Raw genomic sequence first — 23,367 nt, 5'->3', positions numbered from 1 at the left:
GCACAGGAAGGAGTGGAATTTCCACAGATTTCCTTATGTGGCCATTTCTCTCTTACTCCCTTGCTAGTGCCAAAGAGCTCCAATCTTTGACCCAAAAACTGTTGGTTCTCGTTATTTACCGTAGTTATGTTCTGAAGTCACCAAGAACACTGACTTTGTGAATACTGAACCATTGCTCCTAGGGGAAATACAAGGCTAGGTTCCTGCAAGCCTCTGCTCACAAGATGTTTATCAATGATCAATATGTAGCCTGGTTTTCTGTGTAACGGCACCTTGTTTAGTGTGGATTGCTGATTCATGAACACTCAACACGCACTCTCACTCGTGCCTGAACGCAGCTTCTCTTACATATGTGTTTCTCCATAAGGGACTTCACAGCCTTCTTCACTTACCAACACTAGGCTGCACTTCAACACAATGCATGGGGGGCATCTGAAACAGCAAAATCGCCAGCATAAAGCACAAAAATGTGGAAAACAGGGCACTACAGAGACCAAGACAAGGACATGTGTGTACAGTGTGAGCTGCAGCAAGAAGGCAGGAGCGTCACCTTGCTGGACCTCAGCTGGGACTCATTCTGCTTCTGTGTATAGCTGTGAATGCCAGTGTTTATTTGCGGGGGGGATTCCAAGTGAGGTTTAGTGAGCAGACAAGTTGGGAAATGCAGAATCTGTGAATAATGAGGACCCACTTTGTCCAAGCTGGGATCCAAGGCACTGGAGGACAGCCACAGGGAGGGTTGACAATACTGATGTCAATTGCAAGCCTCATTTGCAATTTTTCAACCTTCCGTCCATCACGTGTGCCGACCACTGTCCACATGTATCAGGATCAGAGTCTGAGCGGCTGTGCCATGCCTGGGGCTGAGGCTCCATCTAAGCATGATCGGGCAGTGCCTTGGGGAAGCGGAGCACAGGCAGAAGGATCCCAGTGGAGGGCTCCTCACAGGAGAAAGGCTGGAGCTGGGGGAGGGGTTCACAGCCCCTGCCTCCCCAACCCCACCCTGAGAGCCTCCCCAGCCCCATCATGAGATGATCCTTGGCCTAAGGGCACCTCCCATCACTGTCTCACTCACTAGGCTCTGGTCCAGCACAGGTGATGGTGTGGAGGGAAAACAGTAGATTTGAAAAGTTGGGTGCTAATGCTGAAAATAATGTCTTCTGTTTTCATCCTAAGGGGAACGAGGCCCACCTGGGAGTCCAGGACTTCAGGGGTTCCCCGGCATCACGCCCCCTTCCAACATCTCTGGGGTACCTGGTGACAAAGGGGCACCAGGGATATTTGGCCTGAAAGGTAAGCAGGACTTATGCATCCGTGCTTCGACATCTCTAGGGGCAGGAGCCGGCAACGGCGCACTTAATCTAGGGGGAGAACAGACGTTCATTTCCACACTGTGCCCAGACTCCGGTCAAAGGGGCAGGGGCCATCATGATCCTCCTGTATCATTTCCATCACCTGTACGACCTGGTCCCCGGGAAGCCGAGACACAGGCCATGTCATTTACTTGCTGTAATAGCAGATATTCAAACTGCAGGGGACTCAGAAATGTGCGATATGAACGGCTTTCTTCTTCCTCACTGTATTGTGTTTAGACACATATTAAATTTAATTTGCATTTCCTAATCACAAATGAGCTGAATATTGGAAAGAGATGGTGTGAAGATGAAGTCACCCGTCAAACAAGCATTTGTGCGTCAGGGTTCACAGCAGCACTATTCACAAGCTCGAAGTGCTGAAAGTAACCCCAGTGTCCATCAATGGAGGAATTAAGAAGCAAAATGCAGTCAGTACACACCCAGCGCAAGAGGAGTCCGTCTTTTTTGTTTGGTTGTTTTGTTGTTTTTTTTTGTTTTTTTGAGACAGTCTTGCTCTGTTGCCCAGGCTGGAGTGCAGTGGCACGATCTCAGCTTGCTGCAATCTCCACCTCCCGGGTTCAGGGAATTCTGCCTCAGCCTCCCAAGTAGCTGGGATTACAGGTGCCCACCACCACGACCGGCTGGTTTTTGTGTTTTTAGTAGAGACAGGGTTTCACCATGTTGGCCAGGCTGGTCTCAAACTCTCGACCTCAAGCGATCCTCTCACCTCTGCCTTCCAAAGTGCTGGGATGACAGGTGTGAGCCACAGCGCTTGGCCTTTATTCAGTCTTAAAAAGAAGGAACTCTTATCACCTGCTGCCACCTAGATGACCATTGAGGGCATTCTGCTGAGTGAAAGAAGCCAGTCTCAAAAGGTCGGATCCTGTGATTCCACATATATGAGGCCCCTGAAGTCATCAGATTCATAGAAACAGAAAGTAGAATGGCTGTTGCTGAGGGTTGAGGGGAGAGGGACATGGGGAGTGAGTGTATAACGGGGACAGATTTCAGTTTAGGATGAGAAAGTTCTGGAGATAGTCAGTGGTGAAGGTGAATATATTTAATGTCACTGAGCAGTGCACCTAAAAATGATTAAAATGGTAACTTTTATGTTACATGTATTTTATGACAACTTTTTAAAAACAAAGACAAAGTCATTCCATGCCACAAACTTGCCAGAGACTGTCCCCTGAATGGGTGACTGACTGTGCACCTGACTGCCCCCAGGGGCCTTGGGGTCCTATTTAAACCCTCCTTTCTTGTCCCTAATGCCAACAGGTTATCGGGGCCCGCCAGGGCCACCCGGATCTGCTGCTCTTCCTGGAAGCAAAGGTGACACAGGGAACCCAGGAGCTCCAGGAACCCCAGGGACCAAAGGATGGGCCGGGGACTCCGGGCCCCAGGGCAGGCCTGGTGTGTTCGGTCTCCCAGGAGAAAAAGGTAACAGTGCCCTGGCCACAGTGAGAGGAGCCCCATCCCCACAGACTTTCGTGTCCCTAACGTCTTGTTTGTGTTGCAGGGCCCAGGGGTGAACAAGGCTTTATGGGGAACACTGGACCCGCCGGCGCGGTGGGCGACAGAGGCCCCAAGGGACCCAAGGGAGACCCAGGATTCCCTGGTAAGTGACTGTCTGCATACCTGCAGAGCTAGTGGCTCAGCCCAGCCTCTCCAGGCTTGGCGACATCCTGAAGGTCAAACGGCCAGGATCCTCTCCGGCATGGGTCCCATGTTGTAAAGAGCAGGGAGGAAACCAAGGCTGCGACTCGGATGTTGTCTCAGGGCCTTGGTGAATGGAAAGTTTAATATTCCAATGGCAGGCGCTGAGTCACGGCTCAGGCTCATGTGTGTCTGGCTCATCTCTAGAAAGCACAATTGTCCGGGAAGCTCCAAAAGGGGCCTCCCCAGGTGAGAAACGCAGTAGCACTCAGAGCAAGAGAGTGGAATGACCTTGTGTGTTTACTGGGGCCTCTCTGTTTCTCTTCCAGGTGCCCCCGGGATTGTGGGAGCCCCTGGGATTGCAGGAATCCCCCAGAAGATTGCCATCCCACCAGGGACAGTGGGTCCCCAGGGGAGGCGAGGCCCCCCTGGGGCACAAGGGGAGATGGGGCCCCAGGGCCCTCCCGGAGAACCAGGTAGAGTGCTGAGCTGGGGCCTGGAGCCCCTCAGGGCTGCCCGGGCAAGGCCGGGGCCTGCTGGCATTACGTCCTCTTGTGTTCTTTGCTGATCGCCAGCTGTGCCAGGCGTGGTCACAGTTTCCAGCCACACTCACACTTCTTTGGTGGCTTGCAGGTTTCCGTGGGGCTCCAGGGAAAGCCGGGCCCCAAGGAAGAGGTGGCGTGTCTGCTGTTCCCGGGTTCCGGGGAGATGAAGGACCCATAGGCCACCAGGGGCCGATTGGCCAAGAAGGTGAGTGACCAGTGGCGAAGGACCTTCCCAGGTCCTAGTGCTGTGGGTCTGACTCACAGACTGTGGTCTGTAGGAAAGGGACACATGAGAGCCCAGAAAAGCCAGAAATGAGGCGCTGCCCCACCCTCTTGCTCCCAATCTAAGCATGCTGCTTCACTCCTGTGCCCAGCAGAACACCTGGCACCGAGTCCCGGGATAGCCTCCCTCCTTTTCCTGGGACACCTGCAGTGCTACGGAGTGGGCAGCAGGGATCAGTAGACTTCAAGGATCAGGATTAGACCAGTAGCCAAAAAGCAATTATTAAAATTTACTAGACCCACATTGCAAAGCCCTTATTATTTTTTTTTTTTTGAGACAGAGTCTCACTCTGCCTCACCCAGGCTGGAGTGCAGTGGCGTCATCTCAGCTCACTGCAGCCTCTGCCTCCCGGGCTCGAGGAATTCTCCTGTCTTAGCCTCCCAAAGACTACAGGCATGTGCCACCACACCCAGCTAACTTCTTTGTTTTTGTAGTTGAGACGGGGGTTTCACCATGTTGGCCAGGCTGGTCTCGAACTCCTGACCTCGAGTGATCCGCCCACCTCGGCCTCACAAAGTGCTGGGATTACAGGTGTAAGCCACCATGCCTGGTCGTCTTACTTATTTTTTTTAAAATTATTTGCACATATGCAGAATGAAATAGGCCAGGAATAGCTATTCATGCAAAAAAAAAAAAAAACCCAAATTTGTCTTAACCTGAGCTCAGTTTGAGCCAATGGTCTGAGCATTAAAATTAAAATTAAGGCCAGGCGCGCCTGTAATCCCAGCACTTTGGGAGGCTAAGGCGGGCGGATCACGAGGTCAGGAGATTGAGACCATCCTGTGCCACTGCACTCCAGCCTGGGCGACAGAGTGAGACTCCGTCTCAAAAAAAATAAAAAATAAAAATTAAACACAGGTAGCATTTTTGGTGTCCAAGTCAAAGGAAATAGCAGTCCCCTGCCCCTGGGGTCAGATCCACAGTCGGCAAATTATGGGTAGTGTGGGGTGCACCTGAAAACAACTGCCGGCAAATCAGAGCCCGCCCAGGGTAGGAGACAAGCTAGGGACGGCGGAGGGGAAGTGTCCTGGGAGAAAGGGCCATGACCATGGGCGTCCCTTGGAAGGGGAGGGGACAATGGGAGAAAGGTTCACCAGGGACAGCCGAGAAACATTCACAGAGCTGCTTTGCTGGAGGCAGATGAGCCACCCCAGGTGCTCCCTGGGTAGGAGTTATAGGAGGCGGATCTCGGCTGCGCAGAGAAAGAACATTCTAACCCAGGATGTGGTCAAGTGCGCAGTCAGCGTGGCCTGCAATGAGCCACATCTCCTGGAAGTGTCCAACAGAGAGAGGCCACTGCTGGGGGTGGGGGCTGGCCTGCGATACTCCTCTGGACACTTCCAACTCCAGGGACGTTGGGCACATCCTGAGGGGCACACGCCTACCTATGGCCGACTGAGTCCTTTATGGAAAGGACCCCTCCTCTCTGCCCAGTGCCCTCACTGCCATCATTTCATGCTACTAAGCACAAAGTGTAGATCAAATCCTTCCCAGTAGTCTCCTGATCTCAACAGACAGCCCCAAGATCTGGGGAAGGAAAGCAACGGTTCTAGGCGCACCTGGAAACAGCCCTGCACCCCTGGGTTCCGAGGTTTCTGTGGGCGGCTGTAAAGGGGGCGGCTGTGAAGGGGGCGGCTGTGAAGGGGCTGCTCTCCCTCTCGGGCTGTAGGGACGGCTGTGAAGGGGGTGGCTGTGAAGGGGACGGCTGTGAAGGGGCGGCTGTGAAGGGGGCGGCTGTGAAGGGGCGGCTGTGAAGGGGGCGGCTGTGAAGGGACGGCTGTGAAGGGGGCGGCTGTGAAGGGGGCGGCTGTGAAGGGGCCGGCTGTGAAGGGGGCGGCTGTGAAGGGGCGGCTGTGAAGGGGCGGCTGTGAAGGGGCTGCTCTCCCTCTCTCTCACTCCCGGGCTGTAGGGGCACCAGGCCGTCCGGGGAGCCCAGGCCTGCCGGGTATGCCAGGCCGCAGCGCCAGCATCGGCTACCTCCTGGTGAAGCACAGCCAGACAGACCAGGAGCCCATGTGCCCGGTGGGCATGAACAAGCTCTGGAGTGGGTACAGCCTGCTGTACTTCGAGGGCCAGGAGAAGGCACACAACCAGGACCTGGGTAGGTACCTCCCACCTGGCCCCCATGATCTGCTCAGGGCTGGCCTGGAAGTGGCTACGGTCAAAGGGCCACAGCGAGACTCCCAAACTCTTCACGGCTGGTCAGTTCCCCTGATGAAGGGTCCACCCACATTCCTGGAGGTGCAGAAAGATTAAAACAGCCTTTGAAGCAGAAGCCTTACAAAGCCCTTCAACCTCAGGACCTTAACACAGGGACCTGCCTTCTAACTTGGTATCGACTTCCGCAGGCGCCCATGTGACCCGTCTGACCCTTGACCCCTCTCCAGTGGAGACCACCAATTACTTCACCTCCTTCTTGCTTTTTGACCCAAGTTCTGTAGACTTGGAGTCAGGCAGGGGCCATAAGGTGCTGGGGTTCGTATAAGACTCTCCCATACAGGACCCCAGGAAAATGGACCCATGGACACGTGTGCATGCTCTTATTCAAGGAAGCCTTTAGAAGGCACTAATGTGACTTTGAATACAGAAAACGCAACACACACAAATTACAAGTGAAGTGGCTTAGTCTGAGGTCCTCTTTGAGGGGGTGACGGGAAGGGTGTCCAAGACACTGGCTGCGTTCTGCCTCCTCAGTGCAGGTTACACCAGGCGTTCTGCCCCCGGAAAGCGTGCGGCTGGCTCATGGCGCCAGCACATTCCTGCCTGTGCGCCCCACTTCCACAATGAGTTTCTAAAGAACAGTGAGGCAAAGGCCGCCAAGGATAAGGGCCTAGAATAGATCTGGGAACAGGGCCAAGGAGGCAGGCCTAGCCCAGGCATGTTTGCTAAAGGTGGCTGCACTTCTGGGTCTGAGCTTTTCCGTAGTCCCTGTGAAGAGGGAAACGTGCTTAGCCGCATCATTCAGCATGGCCAGGAGAAAAAGGCTGTCTTCATCTCTAGAAGCAATAAGGCTACATGGAAGGGAGAGAGGCCAGGGCTCCTTCTGGGGTGGCTCCTTGGGGTCAAAGAGTGACCCCTTCGAGTGCCATCAGAGTTTTCTTGGGGCCAGTGCTGTTAAGACCCCACTAAGGTAAGGCTCACCCAACATGCTATTCCATGAAGACGCCACTCCCTGCTGATCCAACTTGGCCCAGTATGTGTGAGACCATGTAGAAGAACAGAGCTGTTCTGAAATGCCAGTGAGTCTGTTTGATCAAAAAGAAAAAAAGAAAGAAATTGGAAAGCCTTAGCCTGGCTGAACTCCGCCAGGTGTCCTGGGGCAAGTCTGTGACACGGAGCCTCTTGGGCCTGGCTGGGGCTGGCAGGTGTGTCTTCTAGCCATACTGCACTGTGATCTCATGACCCCTCCTTCCGCAGGGCTGGCGGGCTCCTGCCTGGCGCGGTTCAGCACCATGCCCTTCCTGTACTGCAACCCTGGTGATGTCTGCTACTACGCCAGCCGCAACGACAAGTCCTACTGGCTCTCTACCACTGCTCCGCTGCCCATGATGCCTGTGGCCGAGGAGGAGATCAAGCCCTACATCAGCCGCTGCTCTGTGTGTGAGGCCCCAGCCGTCGCCATCGCCGTCCACAGTCAAGATGTCTCCATTCCACACTGCCCAGCGGGGTGGCGGAGTTTGTGGATCGGATATTCCTTCCTCATGGTATGTGGCATTTGCCCAGTTCCCCTCCCCAACCACACCCTGGCTGGGGACACGGCAAGAACAGCTGCCTTTGTAAGAATAATCAGGGCAGTCAGGGTGTGCACTGCACGAGGGCACTTGGCCCAGGGAGAGAGTGAGAGCTGGAATACAGCTTACACTTTGCGAACTGAGCCACATGCTGGGCACAGGGCTTCCCCCACCCAGAAAGGGCTCATTCATTTGGCACCAGGCCTTCGTAAGGAGTGTAACCAGGACGAATTTGCCTGTTATCCGTCTTACTAGTATAACACCAGCACCAAAGGTACAGCTGCTTTGGGTTTACCAAAGTCTAAATATATGGAAGACTTTTCTCCAGAATCCTGATCTTCTTTAGAATCTGTCTGGAACCTTAAATACCTTCAAGAAATACCTATTAACTGCCTGGCTTAAAATGGATATATATTCATGAGGAAAATTCTGGAATACCTTTGGGTATAAAACGGAGAGCCTGTGTACTTTGAAATCCAGGAGAAGGTGCACAGCCAGGACCTGGGAAGGTGCCGCCCACCCTGCCAGATCACCTTTGGGTATAAAATAGAGAACTCTCAGCTTTGGCCAGATCAGGTTTAGCTTAATCTCTAGGGAAGAGGCCGCAGCACTGTAGTGTCTCTTGCAATACGACCTCTTAAAGCAGGGGCTCCTCAACTTGGAGTAGGGTCCCGTCCCGACAAATTCATTGGAAGATGAAGATATTGTTAAGTTGAAAGTGCATTCTCAATTTATGATGGGTTTATCTGGATGTAGCCCCACCAGAAATCCAATAGTGAATTGAATACATATTGCTTTGGCACCGTCGAAAAGTCAAAACTCATTGAAGTCTAACCATGGTAAATCGGGGACCATCTGTATACTATTATAGGCAGAAAAGAGAGTCTCGCTGAGGACAGTGGGTCTTCCACTGAGTTTATTTATAGGCATTATAACTGTCATAACTCCAACTACATGGATCGGATGCCCAGCATGTTAAATATTTCATAAATTATATATATACAACGTAAAATATAAATTACATAATGATTGCTAATCTTTCAAAACAACAGGAAAAAAAAATCCAGATTCTAGGAAAGGAAGGAAAAGACAAACAGTATTGGCACTTTAACAAGTATTGTTGCTATGATAAGTTGGAGCAACAGGATACTAAATCCCGGGCAGGGACAGGCACAACTTCTACCTTTCCAGAAGCATATCATGGAAGGTGACTTTGGGGCAACCTTCTTTTGTTTCACAGTGACCTTCGGGGTGCCCCTGTGTCATGGAGGAAGTAAGCTTTGGTTGCTTCTATTTTTTTAACTCACATTGTTAAATTCAAAATAAATGAGCCTCTCCTTTGTGAAGGGCATGATTACACAGTATCCAAAAAGGTCAGGCATCCCCTGTTCCGTTAGCAATCAGGTTTCAAATTACTGTCACGAGATAAGCAGGCATTATCCTCTGCACACATAACTCTCTGCTTAAATAAATGGCTGACAGCCTCAGCAAGCCTGGAACTTGACATCCCCAAAAGGCATGGGTTGAGATGGCTCCTGTCACCCTGCTGACAGATGCAGGGGTCAGAACAGATGGGCCAGAAGTACCTTGACTTCTGAGAACAACAGAAAGTCCCCACTGGCCCTGACGATGGATAAGTGAGCAGACACATCTGTGTACTGGAGACGTGCCCCCTCCAGATGTGTCCTGACTGCTGTCTTGGAGACAGGACCTGAACCAAGACAGCTGTATGCCTCGTCTGTGCTTTACATAGTCTTTGATCCCTTCCGTGTGGTGACAAGCATATGGTACCACTAGGGCTGCTGGCATCTCAGCATAATGAGAGCTGACTTTGGAGAGGAGAGGACAGCTCGGCTGAGAGCAACTGCCCCACTGTCCCCAGTGGATGCACAGAAGGCGAGAACAGTGCTGAGGCTAGCACCCGGCTCACCCTTCTTTTGTCCATGAGGATAGGTGGCCCCAGAGGATGCATTTTCTGCATTCCCTACAAGCGAGCACCATGTGGGAGGGAGGACAAGGGCAAAGCCATGGATGCAGACTGCAGCAGCAAAAGCCATTTTCCTCCCCTCCCCTCAGTGGCCTCTCTCAAAGCTAGTCTGGTGGAGGCTACAGTATCTAGCTGGCCGTTATTTTAGTTCCTCTTTTTTCAATTCTGGCTACAATCTGGAGCCCTCACAGCCCCTTCTCCAGGTCAGCCTCTCATCTAGGCAGTTCTCTTAAGATATATGAGCTGCTGTGAGTACCAAAGGCAGAGGCTTGCCCACTGAGAGGAGCACATGGAAAGGGTGCGTGTGCCTGCACTGTGTGCACTTATGCACGTGTGTGCACAGGGGTGTGTGTACACAAGGATGTACTGCGTGTGTGTGTACATGCGTGGGTGTGCATGCGTGCATTGTGTGTGTGCATGAGTGTACACCGTGTGTGTGCATGTGTGCGTGTATGCTTGTGTGTGTGTGCAGCAAACTCAGCTCTTACCTGGCTGTGCCAGCCTCTAAGACTTCGCACATCATGCTCCCTTCTGAGCTCATGCTGGGAGTCCCAGGTGTCTCCTTTGGGCAGCTCCCAACACGGCCTCAGCTCCTTCAGACAGCAGGGAAGCCAGAGGTGCCCGGGAGGACGTCTCCACTTCTTACCTGCTCATTAGCAGACAAGAGCAGGCAGCTCAGGGCTGGACAGGCTTCTGCCTTCTGTGAGCAGAACACTTTTTAAAGGCTTTTTGGTTTCTGTGTGTGTTTAAAGGAAAGCTTAAACTAGGGCCCCTGCCCAAATACATCACAGTACAGCCCCTTTTTCCCACAAACTGAACTGAGATATTTCTCTTCTAAGTAAACAGATTCTGAAGCCCACTTACCACTCAAAGCCTGCTCAGCCAAGCCAAATGGCACTTAGACACAAACTCTGGGATCCAGGAGGCCTGCCATGCACTTCCATAAAGGCTAAACATGTTGACGCAACACAAAGTAGACCTTTAAAATGAAAAACAAAAAATAAGGCTCCCTTGAAGACCTCACCCATCTCCCAGCCAGCCTCAGGATCAACTAATTATTTAACAACCTCTGATTGAAAAAAAATTATTTAATTACACAAGTAATACATATTTATTGTGAAAAATCAGCAAGTACAGATTTTTAAAAAATAACTAAAACCACTTATCTTTCCTCCTCAGAGAAGGGGCTGGGAGGCCTGGTTGGGTGACTATTTTTAAGTTACTAGCCTCAGATGCTAGCCTATGTTTTATTTTTTTCTTTTAAGAAGAGTAAACATTGTGTTATCTCTTCTGCCAGGTATTTTTCTTTGAATGGTTGATTGGGCAGATGGTTTGTTTTGTTACTGAAATGTCATCCGTTGCGTCTGTGGCTCATACCTGCTGTCCGTGCTCTAGCTCCTACTGAACGGCCAGCCTCCGCAGCACATCCTAGTGCCCGGGGCTGCCTCCTGCAGGGGCCCGGGTGTATTTCACCAACCCCCTCTTGCTGCAGGTGCATTTGTGAGGATGCCGCATATCCGTATTGACACCGATGGGGGGATGGTCATGGTTTGCTGTTCAGTAAAAACAAACGCACAGAAGAGAGCTATGCCCTGACCCCGTGCCACCTGCAGCCTGTGATTCCTAACCCTGCCCTGCCCCCTCTCTGTGCAGCACACGGCGGCGGGAGACGAAGGCGGCGGCCAGTCACTGGTGTCACCGGGCAGCTGTCTGGAGGACTTCCGCGCCACGCCATTCATCGAGTGCAATGGAGGCCGCGGCACCTGCCACTACTACGCCAATAAGTACAGCTTCTGGCTGACCACCATTCCCGAGCAGAGCTTCCAGGGCTCGCCCTCCGCTGACACGCTCAAGGCCGGCCTCATCCGCACACACATCAGCCGCTGCCAGGTGTGCATGAAGAACCTGTGAGCTGGCGTGTGCCAGGAAGGGTCATTTTGGTGCTTATTCTTAACTTATTACCTCAGGTGCCAACCCAAAAATTGGTTTTATTTTTTTCTTTAAAAAAAAAAAAAGTCTACCAAAGGAATTTGCATCCAGCAGCAGCACTTAGACCTGCCAGCCACTGTCATCGAGCGGGTGCAAGCACTCGGGACCCCTGCAGGGCAAGCCCTGCCCATAGAAACCCAGGAGCAACCCTGGCCTCCGTCACCCCTGCTAGATGTGCCGCCTGGAGGCACAGCTAACCACTTCGCACACACCATGTAACCACTGCACTTTCAAATGCCACAGACAACTCACATTGTTCAACTCACTTCTTGGGGTGGGACAGATGAGACAACAGCACACAGGCAGCCAGCCGTGGCCAGAGGCTCGAGGGGCTCAGGGGCTCAGGCACCCGTCCCCACATGAGGGCCCTGTGGGTGGGCCTGGCCCTGCATTCTACACCAATGCTATGCCAGCTCTACGTTCTCCCAAACACTGTTGATGTGAATTATCTTCAAGGCAAAACTGTGCTCTTTATGGTAAAAAACACTGATAATCACACAGCGGTCGGTCATTCTTTTGCCACATCCCTATAGACCATTGGGTTTGGCCAAACTCAGGCGGAAGTGGAGACCTTTCTAGGCGTCATTGTCAGCCCTGCTACTTGAAGGTACACCCCATCGGGTCGGAGGTGCTGTCCCCACTGCCCCACGTTGTCCCTGAGATCTAACCCCTCCACTGCTGGGGGTGAGCTGTGCTCTTCTGACTACCCCCTCCTGTGTAACGACTATAAAATAAAACTTGGTTTTGAATATTTTTAAACCCCAAGTTGCTGACTGCCTTAATCTTATCGTGTTCATAGAGCAAAACATTTGATGAATGCAAGGCACTGCGTCCACCCATGCTGCTGTTTTTATCCATCTCAGTAGAGTTGAACCCATTCGTGGTATTGCACTCATTTCTCAGGGAATGTGTTTATGTTTATAACTCACTAATGCTTACAGAAAACACCCCAACCAGGCCAGGCGTGCTGGCTCACGCCTGAAATCCCAACAATTTGGGAGGCTGAGGCAGGTGGATCAGCTGAGGTCAGGAGTTCGAGACCAGCCTGGCCAACATGGTGAAACCCCATCTCTACTAAAAATATAAAAATTTGCTGGCGCCCATAATCGCAGCTACTCGGGAGACTGAGGCAGGAGAATCACTTGAACCCGGGAGGCAGAGGTTGCAGTGAGCTGAGATTGTGCCACTGTACTCCAGCCTGGGCAACAAAAGTGAAACTCCATCTCAAAAAAAATAAAAATAAAAATAAAAACACCCCAACCAGTACTTGTGGGAATTTGGATTGGAGAAAGGGCACTTCACAAATGTATTTCCAGAGTTACTCAATTCGTTCCAACATAGGCTGGGTGCAGTGCCTCACATCTGTAATCCCAGTACTTTGGGAGGCTGAGGTGGGAGGATCACTTAAGCATAGGAGTTTGAGACTAGCCTGGACAATATAGTGAGACCCCATGTCTACAAAAAAAAGTTCCCAGATAACTTCCCAAGTCAAAGCTCAGTATTTCAAAGAAACAGTCTCTGAGATTCAGCTCACAGAGTTTGACTCTGAAATGCAATCTCAAATTGAAGTTTTCCTAAGAAACATGTTCACATTATGAAATAAGTATCTTACCTTATAATGTTATTTGAAACAGATAAACAGCTGCCCTAGCTCGTGTTCCCCCAGAAGCTGGCTGAGGCCAGGACCTCTACACAGCAGGGCTACATGGGAAGGTGATTTCAGGAAGCCTGAGTGGGACCTGGAGTGGGAGAAACCAAGAATAAGAAAAGCCAACTCAAGGATGTGAGACTAAGGGGGTTACCACTGTGGACAGTTTAGGTTTGATCCTGCTTGGGATCCAGCAAGTGAAGGAGCCTCAGATGGTCCAGCCATGGCCTGGAAAGGGAAGTGTTCTCCATCAGCTGTGGTCTCGACTGGTCAGGGGTTGCCTGAGGGTGTTAATTCCCTCACACTCCCAGGTGCGCCACACACCAGCAAGGCTGAGCGGGCTCCTGCCAGATGCCAGGTAGAGGTGGTAGAGAACCAGGCAGAGCTGAGACACAGTGTGTCAGGCCACACCTGCACATGGCCGGTCACCACGGCAATAGCTGTAGCAAAACGGTGGGCCTAGAGTGTGTGAGACGGAGATCAAGAGACCAGAGCTTGCAACCACAGCACCTCTAGAAGCTGGGAAGCAGCAATTCATTCTAGACTCCACCCCCACTGCCAAGGAGGCAACCACAAAGTATGCTGCGGTCCTGAAGACCCCTGCTCGACTGGGGTAGGCTGGATACCTTGTGTGGCGATCACACTTCAGCGTCAGTACCCAGTGTTAACCATCAAAGAAATGTTTCACCCTAGACCTAAAATACATGAGAAGACGAAGATCCTCAACACAATTGGTTTCCAGAATGTGGCTTATAAAATATAAATCAATCACAATTCATAACCCCGACATCTGTGCCAAGGAGCCACGATCCCACTGAAGTACAGCAAGTGGAGATGCCTCATCTGGAATCGAACCACTGGACACCCCGCACCTTGAAAATCAGAGCTCTGTCCTTCATGGACCCTGAATGTTGCATAAGACAGATTTTTCCAGGCTAGTTTCTTGGTGCCAGGAATAACTGCCCCCTGAGAGCTGAGCGTGCTTGAGCCATCCACTAATGATGTGCCACATTTTCCAGAGGGTGGGTGCCCCAAAGTCAGAATCACCTCTGCCTCCCAGCTGCTTCAGACAGTGACTTTCAGCACCCCTGGCAGAGATGCTGCTGGAATGCGCATAAAGATGCATCTGCAGCCATCCTGACTGGGTAGGGGTACCCAGAAGATTCACAAGCCCTGGAGAGCACATCAGCCTTTAATCCATCCAAGAAGAGCAAGTTGGCAAGGATGGTCTGGGTGGGTTGCTTCAGTGAGCCGGGCCTCCAGGAAAATGCATCAAAGTACCTGTGCATCAGAGTGACGTCAGGAGAATCAGATCAGTCACTACACGTGAACGTTTCTAAAGCTGCAGGCATGTATGCACTCGTACGTGTCCAGGACCTAAGAGGAAGGAGGTAGAGAATCGCTGCAACTTGGGAGTTCTAAATGTGTTGAGGTTGAGCACTATGATTTCAAATGCACAGTGCAGGGAAGGGAGTAGAATGATTTGGAAAGTAAATTCCATGACATGCTAGACATGGGAGGGAAGAGTAACACGAGCTACCAGGAGGATCTTAAAGTGACAGACCAAACCCAAGCAGATGTCTTGAAGGCAACGAGGGAACAGCATCCTCACCTCCCACACGTGGTGCAGCAAGAACCTCACTCTGCAGACTCAGGAAGCCACCACGCTACAAATATCTAGGAGCTGTTTGTATTCATACAGCATAAGTTCAGCTCAGACAATAACATGTAAGGCTGTCCTCCCCCTCCCCGCTGAGAAATACTCAGTGTTTCTGGTTACACCTGGAGGTGGCTTTTCCTTGAGGCTGCCTTCCTGGAAAAGGGCCATCCACTTATTTAAAAAGAAAACGCCGCGGAAGTGTCAGGAGCTCCTTGAAGCCAGTAGGGGAAAGGTGCTGTTAATAATATGAGTAATTTGGAAATGAGTGGCGTCTCTAAGACCAAAGGCAAAGAGAACTGCACACAGCATTGTACTCTAGTGGATAAAGTTGTTTCTTGCAGGAGTACTGGTGAACAGTGCTGACACCACATTCATGCTAAAACTGAACCATTGGTTGGGCACGGTGGCTCACGCCTGTAATCCCACGACAGAGAGACTGTCTCCAAAAACAAACAACAACAACAACAACAACAACAACTGAACCATTAATTAAGTGGATGGTCAGTGGGAGCCATGTTTCTTATTGGAGGAGAATTTACAGCAAAGTGGGGAAATGACACAATGATTAGAGTCAGAGATCTCAGAAGAACTCAGGTTTAGCCTATTATAGACACCTAAAGTCGCATAAAGAAATACCTGTAGGTATGTGTCTATACAGGGGTAGGTATGTATATATAGGGTTAGTACATACGCATGTATTTCTTTGCTCTGTCAGCTGAGAGGGCCTGAGAGAAGCAGCCCCGCAGGAGCAGTGAGCATACCTGGCCCCAGATCTGGGTTTCTAACACTCTTCTCCAACGAAAGAACCCGAGGCTCCTCGGGGAGATGGCTGATTCTGAGACTGGGGCAGGAAATACAGACGATGAGACTGGAACATCTTGTAGTGCCAGAAAGTAAGGAAGTGCTCAAATAAAACCCCAGATGGACATATGTGGAAGGGACATGGGAGCCATCTAAAAGAGCTCCCTAAGACCCAAGACGAAGCCATCTGAACAAGAAAGTAAGATAGTCTTGGATAACAACCCAAAGTATAAAATCAATATCCATAAGTCCATTCTGAGTCCTCAGCCTTCCTCTCTAAGGATGGCCTGCTGTTCCCAGCACCCAGCGAGGTCCTCAAGGCTGAACGGTGTCCGAGGAAGAGTGGCTCATGGGTGGCGTGTCTCCTGCACGGCCTGTGCCCAGCTGTGCGGGGCGGCTACGGCTCCGATGTTGACGCACGTGTATGTGCAGCTGTGCAGTGGCGCGCGTGGCACACGTACACCCTCCCCAGAAAGGAAGCACCTTTCCTGCTCCTACCCCTCCCCGTCAGACACGTCTCACAATTCTGCCAAAACCAAGGGAGATGAAAAACGAAATGTCACAAAGACAATGTGCCCTTTTTTTTGAGACGGAGTCTGGCTCTGTTGCCCAGACTAGAGTGCAATGGCAGGATCTTGGCTCACTGCAGCCTCCACCTCCTGGGTTCAAGCCATTCTCCTGCCTCAGCCTCCCGAGTAGCTGGGAGAGGTGTGCACCACCACACCCAGCTAAATTTTTTTGTATTTTTTAACAAAGACGGGATTTCATCATGCTGGCCAGGCTGGTCTTGAACTCCTGACCTCAAGTGATCCCCTCCCAAAGTGCTAGGATTACAGGCATGAGCCACCCCACCCAGCCCCAAGGCAATGTGCTTTAAAGCGAAGCTGGCTTTCTCTCTGCCATTACTGAAAAAGGGAAAATCATTGCTTTCTGGCCATTTTTCTCTAGTGGCTGCTTCATGGTGACATCACTCTGCTGGGGTTGGAGGTGGAAAAGGACAGTCATCTACCTCCTGTGGTCCAGCCCCTCTGCAAAGTGCTCTCCCGGGTGCTTTTCCTGCCTCCCACTACTCTGTGAAGTAGGCACGATATACCCCATTTCATAAAGAGATTTTCCCCAAAGATGGCAAATCAACTTGCACAAGATAACACATGTACTCAGGGGGCATTCAAGCCAAACCTCTACACTGGGCTGACTTCCTAAAAACAGCGACCATTGAGCATCAACCACGTGCCAGGCACCCGAGGCACGTCACATAACATTACCTGCACCGTTCAGAAGCCTCAAAGCGTGGGGTCATTTCCGCGTACTGCTGGAGTCCCCGCACCCGAGGGGTATTTCACAATTTCATTGTACAAGCCCATTTTAATTAACTAGGTTCTTCTCAGAGGCCAGGAACACGCACTTAGATGAGAGGCTGCAGCTGCAAAGCCACATGAGATGGGGCAGGAGGGGACTGCTGTCTTCCCAAGTTTAAAATACGCCCAGGAGCCCCCTTCCCCCACCCCACCTACAGACTCACACTTGAGGGGACCTTGCCACATGCAGGGGTGGCTCAGGGACCTTCTCCTCCCATTCATGGCCAAAGTACAAGAACAAAGGGCAGATGGATGGGGTGGAGCCCGCTCAGAAGATGTGGGTCCCGTGATGGCATAAACCAGCCCTAAAGCTGGAGCCATTCCTACAGAGGCCATTTCATCCCACATGGGACAGGACCCCGCTTCTCCTCCAGGTGGGACCCATTCTTTCGCCTTAAGCTGGCTTATTCTTAACTGTACACTCACAAAAATAATCCATTTTATCTGCAGGATTCCTGGGAAAGGAATTCTTGCATTCAGATGATGAGGACTCTGTCCAGGGGGCTCTCACACCTCCCTCGAAGCCGGGAGAACTCGCCCCTGGCCATGGGAGCCGCCCGCCACACAGGGGTTGGTGAACGAGGCCACCATGCAGTGAGGCTGAGGGAGAGGGTTTGGAAGTGCTACTCGGGATGACAGTGACCAGTCCCAGGCCTGCCACCTTCAGACCGAAAGCAGGCACAAGCCAACCCTGCTCACTTAACTGAGACCAGCTCCCAGGAGACAGCGTGCCAGGCCCCAATGCCTTCTCCCTGTGGGAAAATCTGGATGGGGGATAAAAAAAAAAAAAGGTGGGGCTGAGGCTTGTCCTGGACCCGTGGGTATCCACCATTTGCAGCCCGATCAACCAAGCCCACCTTTAGGGGAGGAAAGACAGGGCAGCAACTGGAACATGGCATTGAAAGTCCAAGGCTCATATTCCCAAGGCACTATGCCCCAGGCAGGACCTTCCACATATTTTGACATCCCAAGAAAACAGCCATTGTAGACTGAGCTGGGAGGGCCTCGTGAGGAAGTGGGGGGGGGGCTGGGAGCCAAGGCCTGGGCGTGTGTCTCACTCCAGCCATGGACACCCTGGCCCAGGACACACTTTCTCTGGCCTTGGGTCCGCACATTCTCAAGCAAGGTGCCCTCCAGATCTGATCTCCGAGGGCTGGGCCAGTGGGTTCAAGGCAAACACAAAGGGAAGGGGAGGGACACAGAGCTTCATAACCACGCAAGGACGCTTGCTCTGAAGGCATCTGCTCTCCCTGAAGGAAGCAGCCTGGACCACAAGGGAGGACTGGGCCGAAGAGCTTTCAGAGCAGGCACAGAGGAGGCTGAGTGCAGGCAGTATTACGTGTGTGCAGGGTCTCGGCTGTGTGTGCAGGGTCTCGGCTATGTGTGCAGGGTCTCTCCACTGTGTGTGCAGGGTCTCGGCTGTGTGTGCAGGGTCTCTCCACTGTGTGTGCAGGGTCTCTCCACTGTGTGTGCAGGGTCTCGGCTGTGTGTGCAGGGTCTCGGCTGTGCATGTAGGGTCTCTCCACTGTGTGTGCAGGGTCTCGGCTGTGTGTGCAGGGTCTCGGCTGTGTGTGCAGGGTCTCTCCACTGTGTTGCAGGGTCTCGGCTGTGTGTGCAGGGTCTCTCCACTGTGTGTGCAGGGTCTCGGCTGTGTGTGCAGGTCTCTCCACTGTGTGTGCAGGGTCTCGGCTGTGTGTGCAGGGTCTCTCCACTGTGTGTGCAGGGTCTCGGCTGTGTGTGCAGGGTCTCGGCTGTGTGCAGGGTCTCTCCACTGTGTGGGCAGGGTCTCGGCTGTGTGCAGGGTCTCTCCACTGTGTGTGCAGGGTCTCGCTGTGTGTGCAGGTCTCGGCTGTGTGTGCAGGGTCTCTCCACTGGTGTGCAGGGTCTCGGCTGTGTGCAGGGTCTCGGCTGTGTGTGCAGGTCTCTCCACTGTGTGTGCAGGGTCTCTCACTGTGTGTGCAGGGTCTCAGCTGTGTGTGCAGGGTCTCGGCTGTGGTGCAGGGTCTCTCCACTGTGTGTGCAGGGTCTCGGCTGTGTGTGCAGGTCTCTCCACTGTGTGTGCAGGGTCTCGGCTGTGTGTGCAGGGTCTCGGCTGTGTGTGCAGGTCTCTCCACTGTGTGTGCAGGGTCTCGGCTGTGTGTGTGCAGGGTCTCGGCTGTGTGTGCAGGGTCTCTCCACTGTGTGTGCAGGGTCTCGGCTGTGTGTGCAGGGTCTCGGCTGTGTGTGCAGGGTCTCTCCACTGTGTGTGCAGGGTCTCGGCTGTGTGTGCAGGGTCTCTCCACTGTGTGTGCAGGGTCTCTCCACTGTGTGTGCAGGGTCTCGGCTGTGTGTGCAGGGTCTCGGCTGTGTGTGCAGGGTCTACTGTGTGTGCAGGGTCTCGGCTGTGCGTGCAGGGTCTCTCCACTGTGTGTGCAGGGTCTCGGCTGTGTGTGCAGGGTCTCGGCTGTGCGTGCAGGGTCTCTCCACTGTGTGTGCAGGGTCTCGGCTGTGTGTGCAGGGTCTCTCCACTGTGTGAGCAGGGTCTCGTGTGTGTGCAGGGTCTCTCCACTGTGTGAGCAGGGTCTCAGCTGTGTGTGCAGGTCTCGGCTGTGTGTGCAGGGTCTCGGCTGTGTGTGCAGGGTCTCGGCTGTGTGTGCAGGGTCTCTCCACTGTGTTGCAGGGTCTCGGCTGTGTGTGCAGGGTCTCTCCACTGTGTGTGCAGGGTCTCGGCTGTGTGTGCAGGGTCTCTCCACTGTGTGTGCAGGGTCTCGCTGTGTGTGCAGGGCTCGGCTGTGTGTGCAGGGTCTCTCCACTGTGTGTGCAGGTCTCGGCTGTGTGTGCAGGGTCTCTCCACTGTGTGTGCAGGGTCTCGGCTGTGTGTGCAGGGTCTCGGCTGTGTGTGCAGGGTCTCTCCACTGTGTGCAGGTCTCGGCTGTGTGTGCAGGGTCTCGGCTGTGTGTGCAGGTCTCTCCACTGTGTGTGCAGGGTCTCTCCACTGTGTGTCAGGGTCTCGGCTGTGTGTGCAGGGTCGGCTGTGTGTGCAGGGTCTCTCTACTGTGTGTGCAGGGTCTCGGCTGTGCGTGCAGGGTCTCTCCACTGTGTGCAGGGTCTCGGCTGTGTGTGCAGGGTCTCGGCTGTGCGTGCAGGTCTCTCCACTGTGTGTGCAGGGTCTCGGCTGTGTGTGCAGGGTCTCTCCACTGTGTGAGCAGGGTCTCAGCTGTGTGTGCAGGGTCTCGGCTGTGTGTGCAGGGTCTCGGCTGTGTGTGCAGGGTCTCGGCTGTGTGTGCAGGGTCTCGGCTGTGCATGCAGGGTCTCTCCACTGTGCGTGCAGGGTCTCGGCTGTGTGTGCAGGGTCTCGGCTGTGTGTGCAGGGTCTCTCCACTGTGTGTGCAGGGTCTCGGCTGTGTGTGCAGGGTCTCTCCACTGTGTGTGCAGGGTCTCGGCTGTGTGTGCAGGGTCTCGGCTGTGTGTGCAGGGTCTCTCCACTGTGTGTGCAGGGTCTCTCCACTGTGTGTGCAGGGTCTCAGCTGTGTGTGCAGGGTCTCGGCTGTGCGTGCAGGGTCTCTCTACTGTGTGTGCAGGGTCTCGGCTGTGCGTGCAGGGTCTCTCCACTGTGTGTGCAGGGTCTCGGCTGTGTGTGCAGGGTCTCGGCTGTGCGTGCAGGGTCTCTCCACTGTGTGTGCAGGGTCTCGGCTGTGTGTGCAGGGTCTCTCCACTGTGTGAGCAGGGTCTCAGCTGTGTGTGCAGGGTCTCGGCTGTGTGTGCAGGGTCTCGGCTGTGTGTGCAGGGTCTCGGCTGTGTGTGCAGGGTCTCGGCTGTGCATGCAGGGTCTCTCCACTGTGCGTGCAGGGTCTCGGCTGTGTGTGCAGGGTCTCGGCTGTGTGTGCAGGGTCTCTCCACTGTGTGAGCAGGGTCTCAGCTGTATATCCACCCCACCGCACCCAGCCCCTCTGTCCTGTTTCAACAGTGAGGCTCGAAAGATCCAGCTCTGCGAAGTGGGAAGATGGAAGACCCCCACACACTGTGGGTCTAAGAAGAGGCTGTGCTCCTAATAAGGGCACGTAAGAGGACAAGGGGCACAGGCCACCCTGCCTGGCCACAGAAAGGAAGATACGAGCTGGACTCCACCACCCAGGCCTGGGAGGATCTGTGCCTTTGAAATCCTCCAAACACCTGGAGGCCACCCTACTGCACTTCCAGCAGGGTCTCTGGGGTCCGGGTCCCACTCTTCTTCCTTCTTCAGAGGTTTGTGGTCATTGCTCAGTAGGGACTCAGCCTGGTTAGAGTCTCCCAGGAGCAAGGAGTGAAGGCCGAGCCCAGAGCCATTGCCCCTTCTCTCTGGAAGACAAGTACCATCTCTGTGTCTCATGGGGTCTGTCTCATGGGCCTTGAGCAGCCTCTGCTGGAGAGATCCATGTGCTGGGAGCACCCGTGTGCTATGGGGATCCGAGTGCTGGGGGGAACCCATGTACTGGAGGGACCCATGTGCGGGGGAACTGTGTGCTGGGAGGACCCGTGTACTGGAAGGACCCATATGCTAGGGGATCCACGTACTGGGGGGATCCGTGTGCTGGGGGGATCCGTGTACTGGAGGGATCCATGTGCTAGAGGGACCCGTGTTCCAGAGGGACCCGTGTGCCGGGAGGACCCTTGTGCTGGGGGAACCCGTGTGCTGGGGAGAACCATGTGCTGGGAGGACCCATGTGCTGGGGGGACCCGTGTGCTAGGGGGACCCATGTGCTAGGGGGACCCGTGTGCTGGGGGGACCCGTGTGCTGGGGGGACCTGTGTGCTGGAGGGACCAGTGTGCTGGGGGAATCCGTGTACTGGGGGAATCCATGTGCTAGAGGGACCCGGTGCTGGGGGGACCTGTGTGCTGGGGGGATCCGTGTGCTGGGGGATGCTGTGTACTGGGGGGCACCGATGTGCTGGGGGGATTCGTGTGCTAGAGGGACCCACGTGCTGGAGGGACCCATGTGCTGGGGGGAGCCCATGTGCTGGGGGGAGCCCATGTGCTGGGGGGAGCCCATGTACTGGGGGGCACCCGTGTGCTGGGGGGATGTGTGCTGGGAACATTCATGTGAGGTTGTTTTCCTGGCATAGCAGGGGCTGTTTAAACCAGGAAGTTGGGTCCAGAAATGGCAACATCATACTCTTTAAGAAATCAGGCCTGGGAGCCTGGGGATGGGGACACTCTGACTGACAGCACCCAGATTACCACATACCCAACCCCAAGACTCCCTGACACCACCGCCAGGCACGAGGCTTCAAGGGCACCAGGAAATACCTGATTATGAGGTGTCACTGAGGAAAGGGTTCTCATCTGCATGGGGACACAGACAGCTGCAAATGTGCAGAAGGGAGCTCCGAGACCACACGCTGCCATTAACCCTGGACCGTCACTTGCTCTTCTCCTCCCTGAGTGGCTGCTCTGCACAAAGGAAAGACGGATGCTTGAGGTCACGCGCTCAAACCCACGCCCAGTGGGGAAATCTGCGCCATCTCCAACGGCTGAGTTGCCCAACTGAGAGATTTCAAGCTTTCCAAGAACTGACGTGGTTTCTGGAAGGAAACAGGGGCCGCATGAGATGAGGGTAGGGGAACAGGACCCAAGACCAGGCTCCCCAGCGAGGAGCCAGGCTGGCATCCGAAGTCCACTTGGAATGCAGCCCAGGACACAGGGCGCCTGTGGCACACCGTCATTGAAACTGTCCCATTCGCTCAGCTCCAGGAAGGGCTGAGGAGAGAGCGACTGCTCAGTGAGATGTGCCGAATTAACGAACCCCTCATGCCCTTACAAAAGCACTTGTAAGGGCAGCTGGAAGTTGCTAGCATAGGAGAGACTGCAGCACCAACTGCTCAGAGGAACTCGTTTAAAAGGAGCCCACAGGGATGCTTATTTTTAGGACAACACATACAGGATGAAATGCTTAACAGAGTTGATGGAGAATGTGCCACCCATGGGCACCGTCCCTGGAGCACACGGCCCCTCGAGGAAACAAGCTGTCGGGTGCCCAGAGCAGATGGGAAATCAAATCCAAGAATGTTCAGAAAGAACAGGCCTCAGGCATTCATACAGCCCCTCCCTGCCTTCAAGCACCAACTGCAAAAACAATGTCCTATGATACCTTCTCTCCCTCCACAGCCTTCAAAGAAAGACTCTGGCCTGGCCACAGCTCATGCTTATGATCCCAGCATTTTGGGAGGCCGAGGCAAGAGGATTGCGTGAGCCCAGGAGTTCCGGAGCAGCCTGGGAAACACAGCAAGACCTCATCTCTACAAAAAATAAAAATAAAAAATTAGCCAGGCGTAGTGACACAGCCCTGTAGTCCCAGCTACTTAGACTGAGGTGGGTGGATCACTTGTGTTCAGGAGT

General features: G+C 53.5%; 1 protein-coding gene and 1 long non-coding RNA gene across 3 annotated transcripts in view; one reads left to right on the top strand and one right to left on the bottom strand.

Moving 5' to 3' along the window:
- The window catches only part of COL4A2 (collagen type IV alpha 2 chain), a 206,709-nt gene extending 194,404 nt beyond the window's left edge, over positions 1–12,305 (top strand). Inside the window, exons 41-48 of the mRNA XM_033177281.1 lie at positions 1,177–1,293; positions 2,634–2,795; positions 2,875–2,973; positions 3,341–3,487; positions 3,645–3,761; positions 5,749–5,940; positions 7,257–7,543; positions 11,211–12,305. Of these exons, the coding sequence (XP_033033172.1) occupies positions 1,177–1,293; positions 2,634–2,795; positions 2,875–2,973; positions 3,341–3,487; positions 3,645–3,761; positions 5,749–5,940; positions 7,257–7,543; positions 11,211–11,468 (1,379 nt within the window). The 3' untranslated portion in view covers positions 11,469–12,305. The remainder of the gene's footprint in view (positions 1–1,176; positions 1,294–2,633; positions 2,796–2,874; positions 2,974–3,340; positions 3,488–3,644; positions 3,762–5,748; positions 5,941–7,256; positions 7,544–11,210) is intronic.
- On the bottom strand, positions 3,694–23,189 carry LOC117063513. 2 transcript variants are annotated; one of them, XR_004428964.1, is made up of 5 exons: positions 22,279–23,189; positions 14,476–14,571; positions 13,159–13,285; positions 6,981–10,536; positions 3,694–3,828 (listed from the first exon to the last, which is right to left on the bottom strand). It is a non-coding gene; the product is annotated as an uncharacterized LOC117063513 (long non-coding RNA). The 2 variants fall into 2 exon arrangements; XR_004428963.1 differs by lacking the exon at positions 14,476–14,571 and having other exon boundaries at positions 22,279–23,188.
- Between the last annotated feature and the right edge of the window lie 178 nt (positions 23,190–23,367).

The sequence above is a fragment of the Trachypithecus francoisi genome, unplaced genomic scaffold (genome assembly GCF_009764315.1).
Source record: "Trachypithecus francoisi isolate TF-2019V2 unplaced genomic scaffold, Tfra_2.0 Lachesis_group18, whole genome shotgun sequence".
Classification (NCBI taxonomy): domain Eukaryota; kingdom Metazoa; phylum Chordata; class Mammalia; order Primates; family Cercopithecidae; genus Trachypithecus; species Trachypithecus francoisi.
Note: the sequence above shows the minus strand (reverse complement) of the source record. Positions and strands in the feature narration are given on the sequence as shown.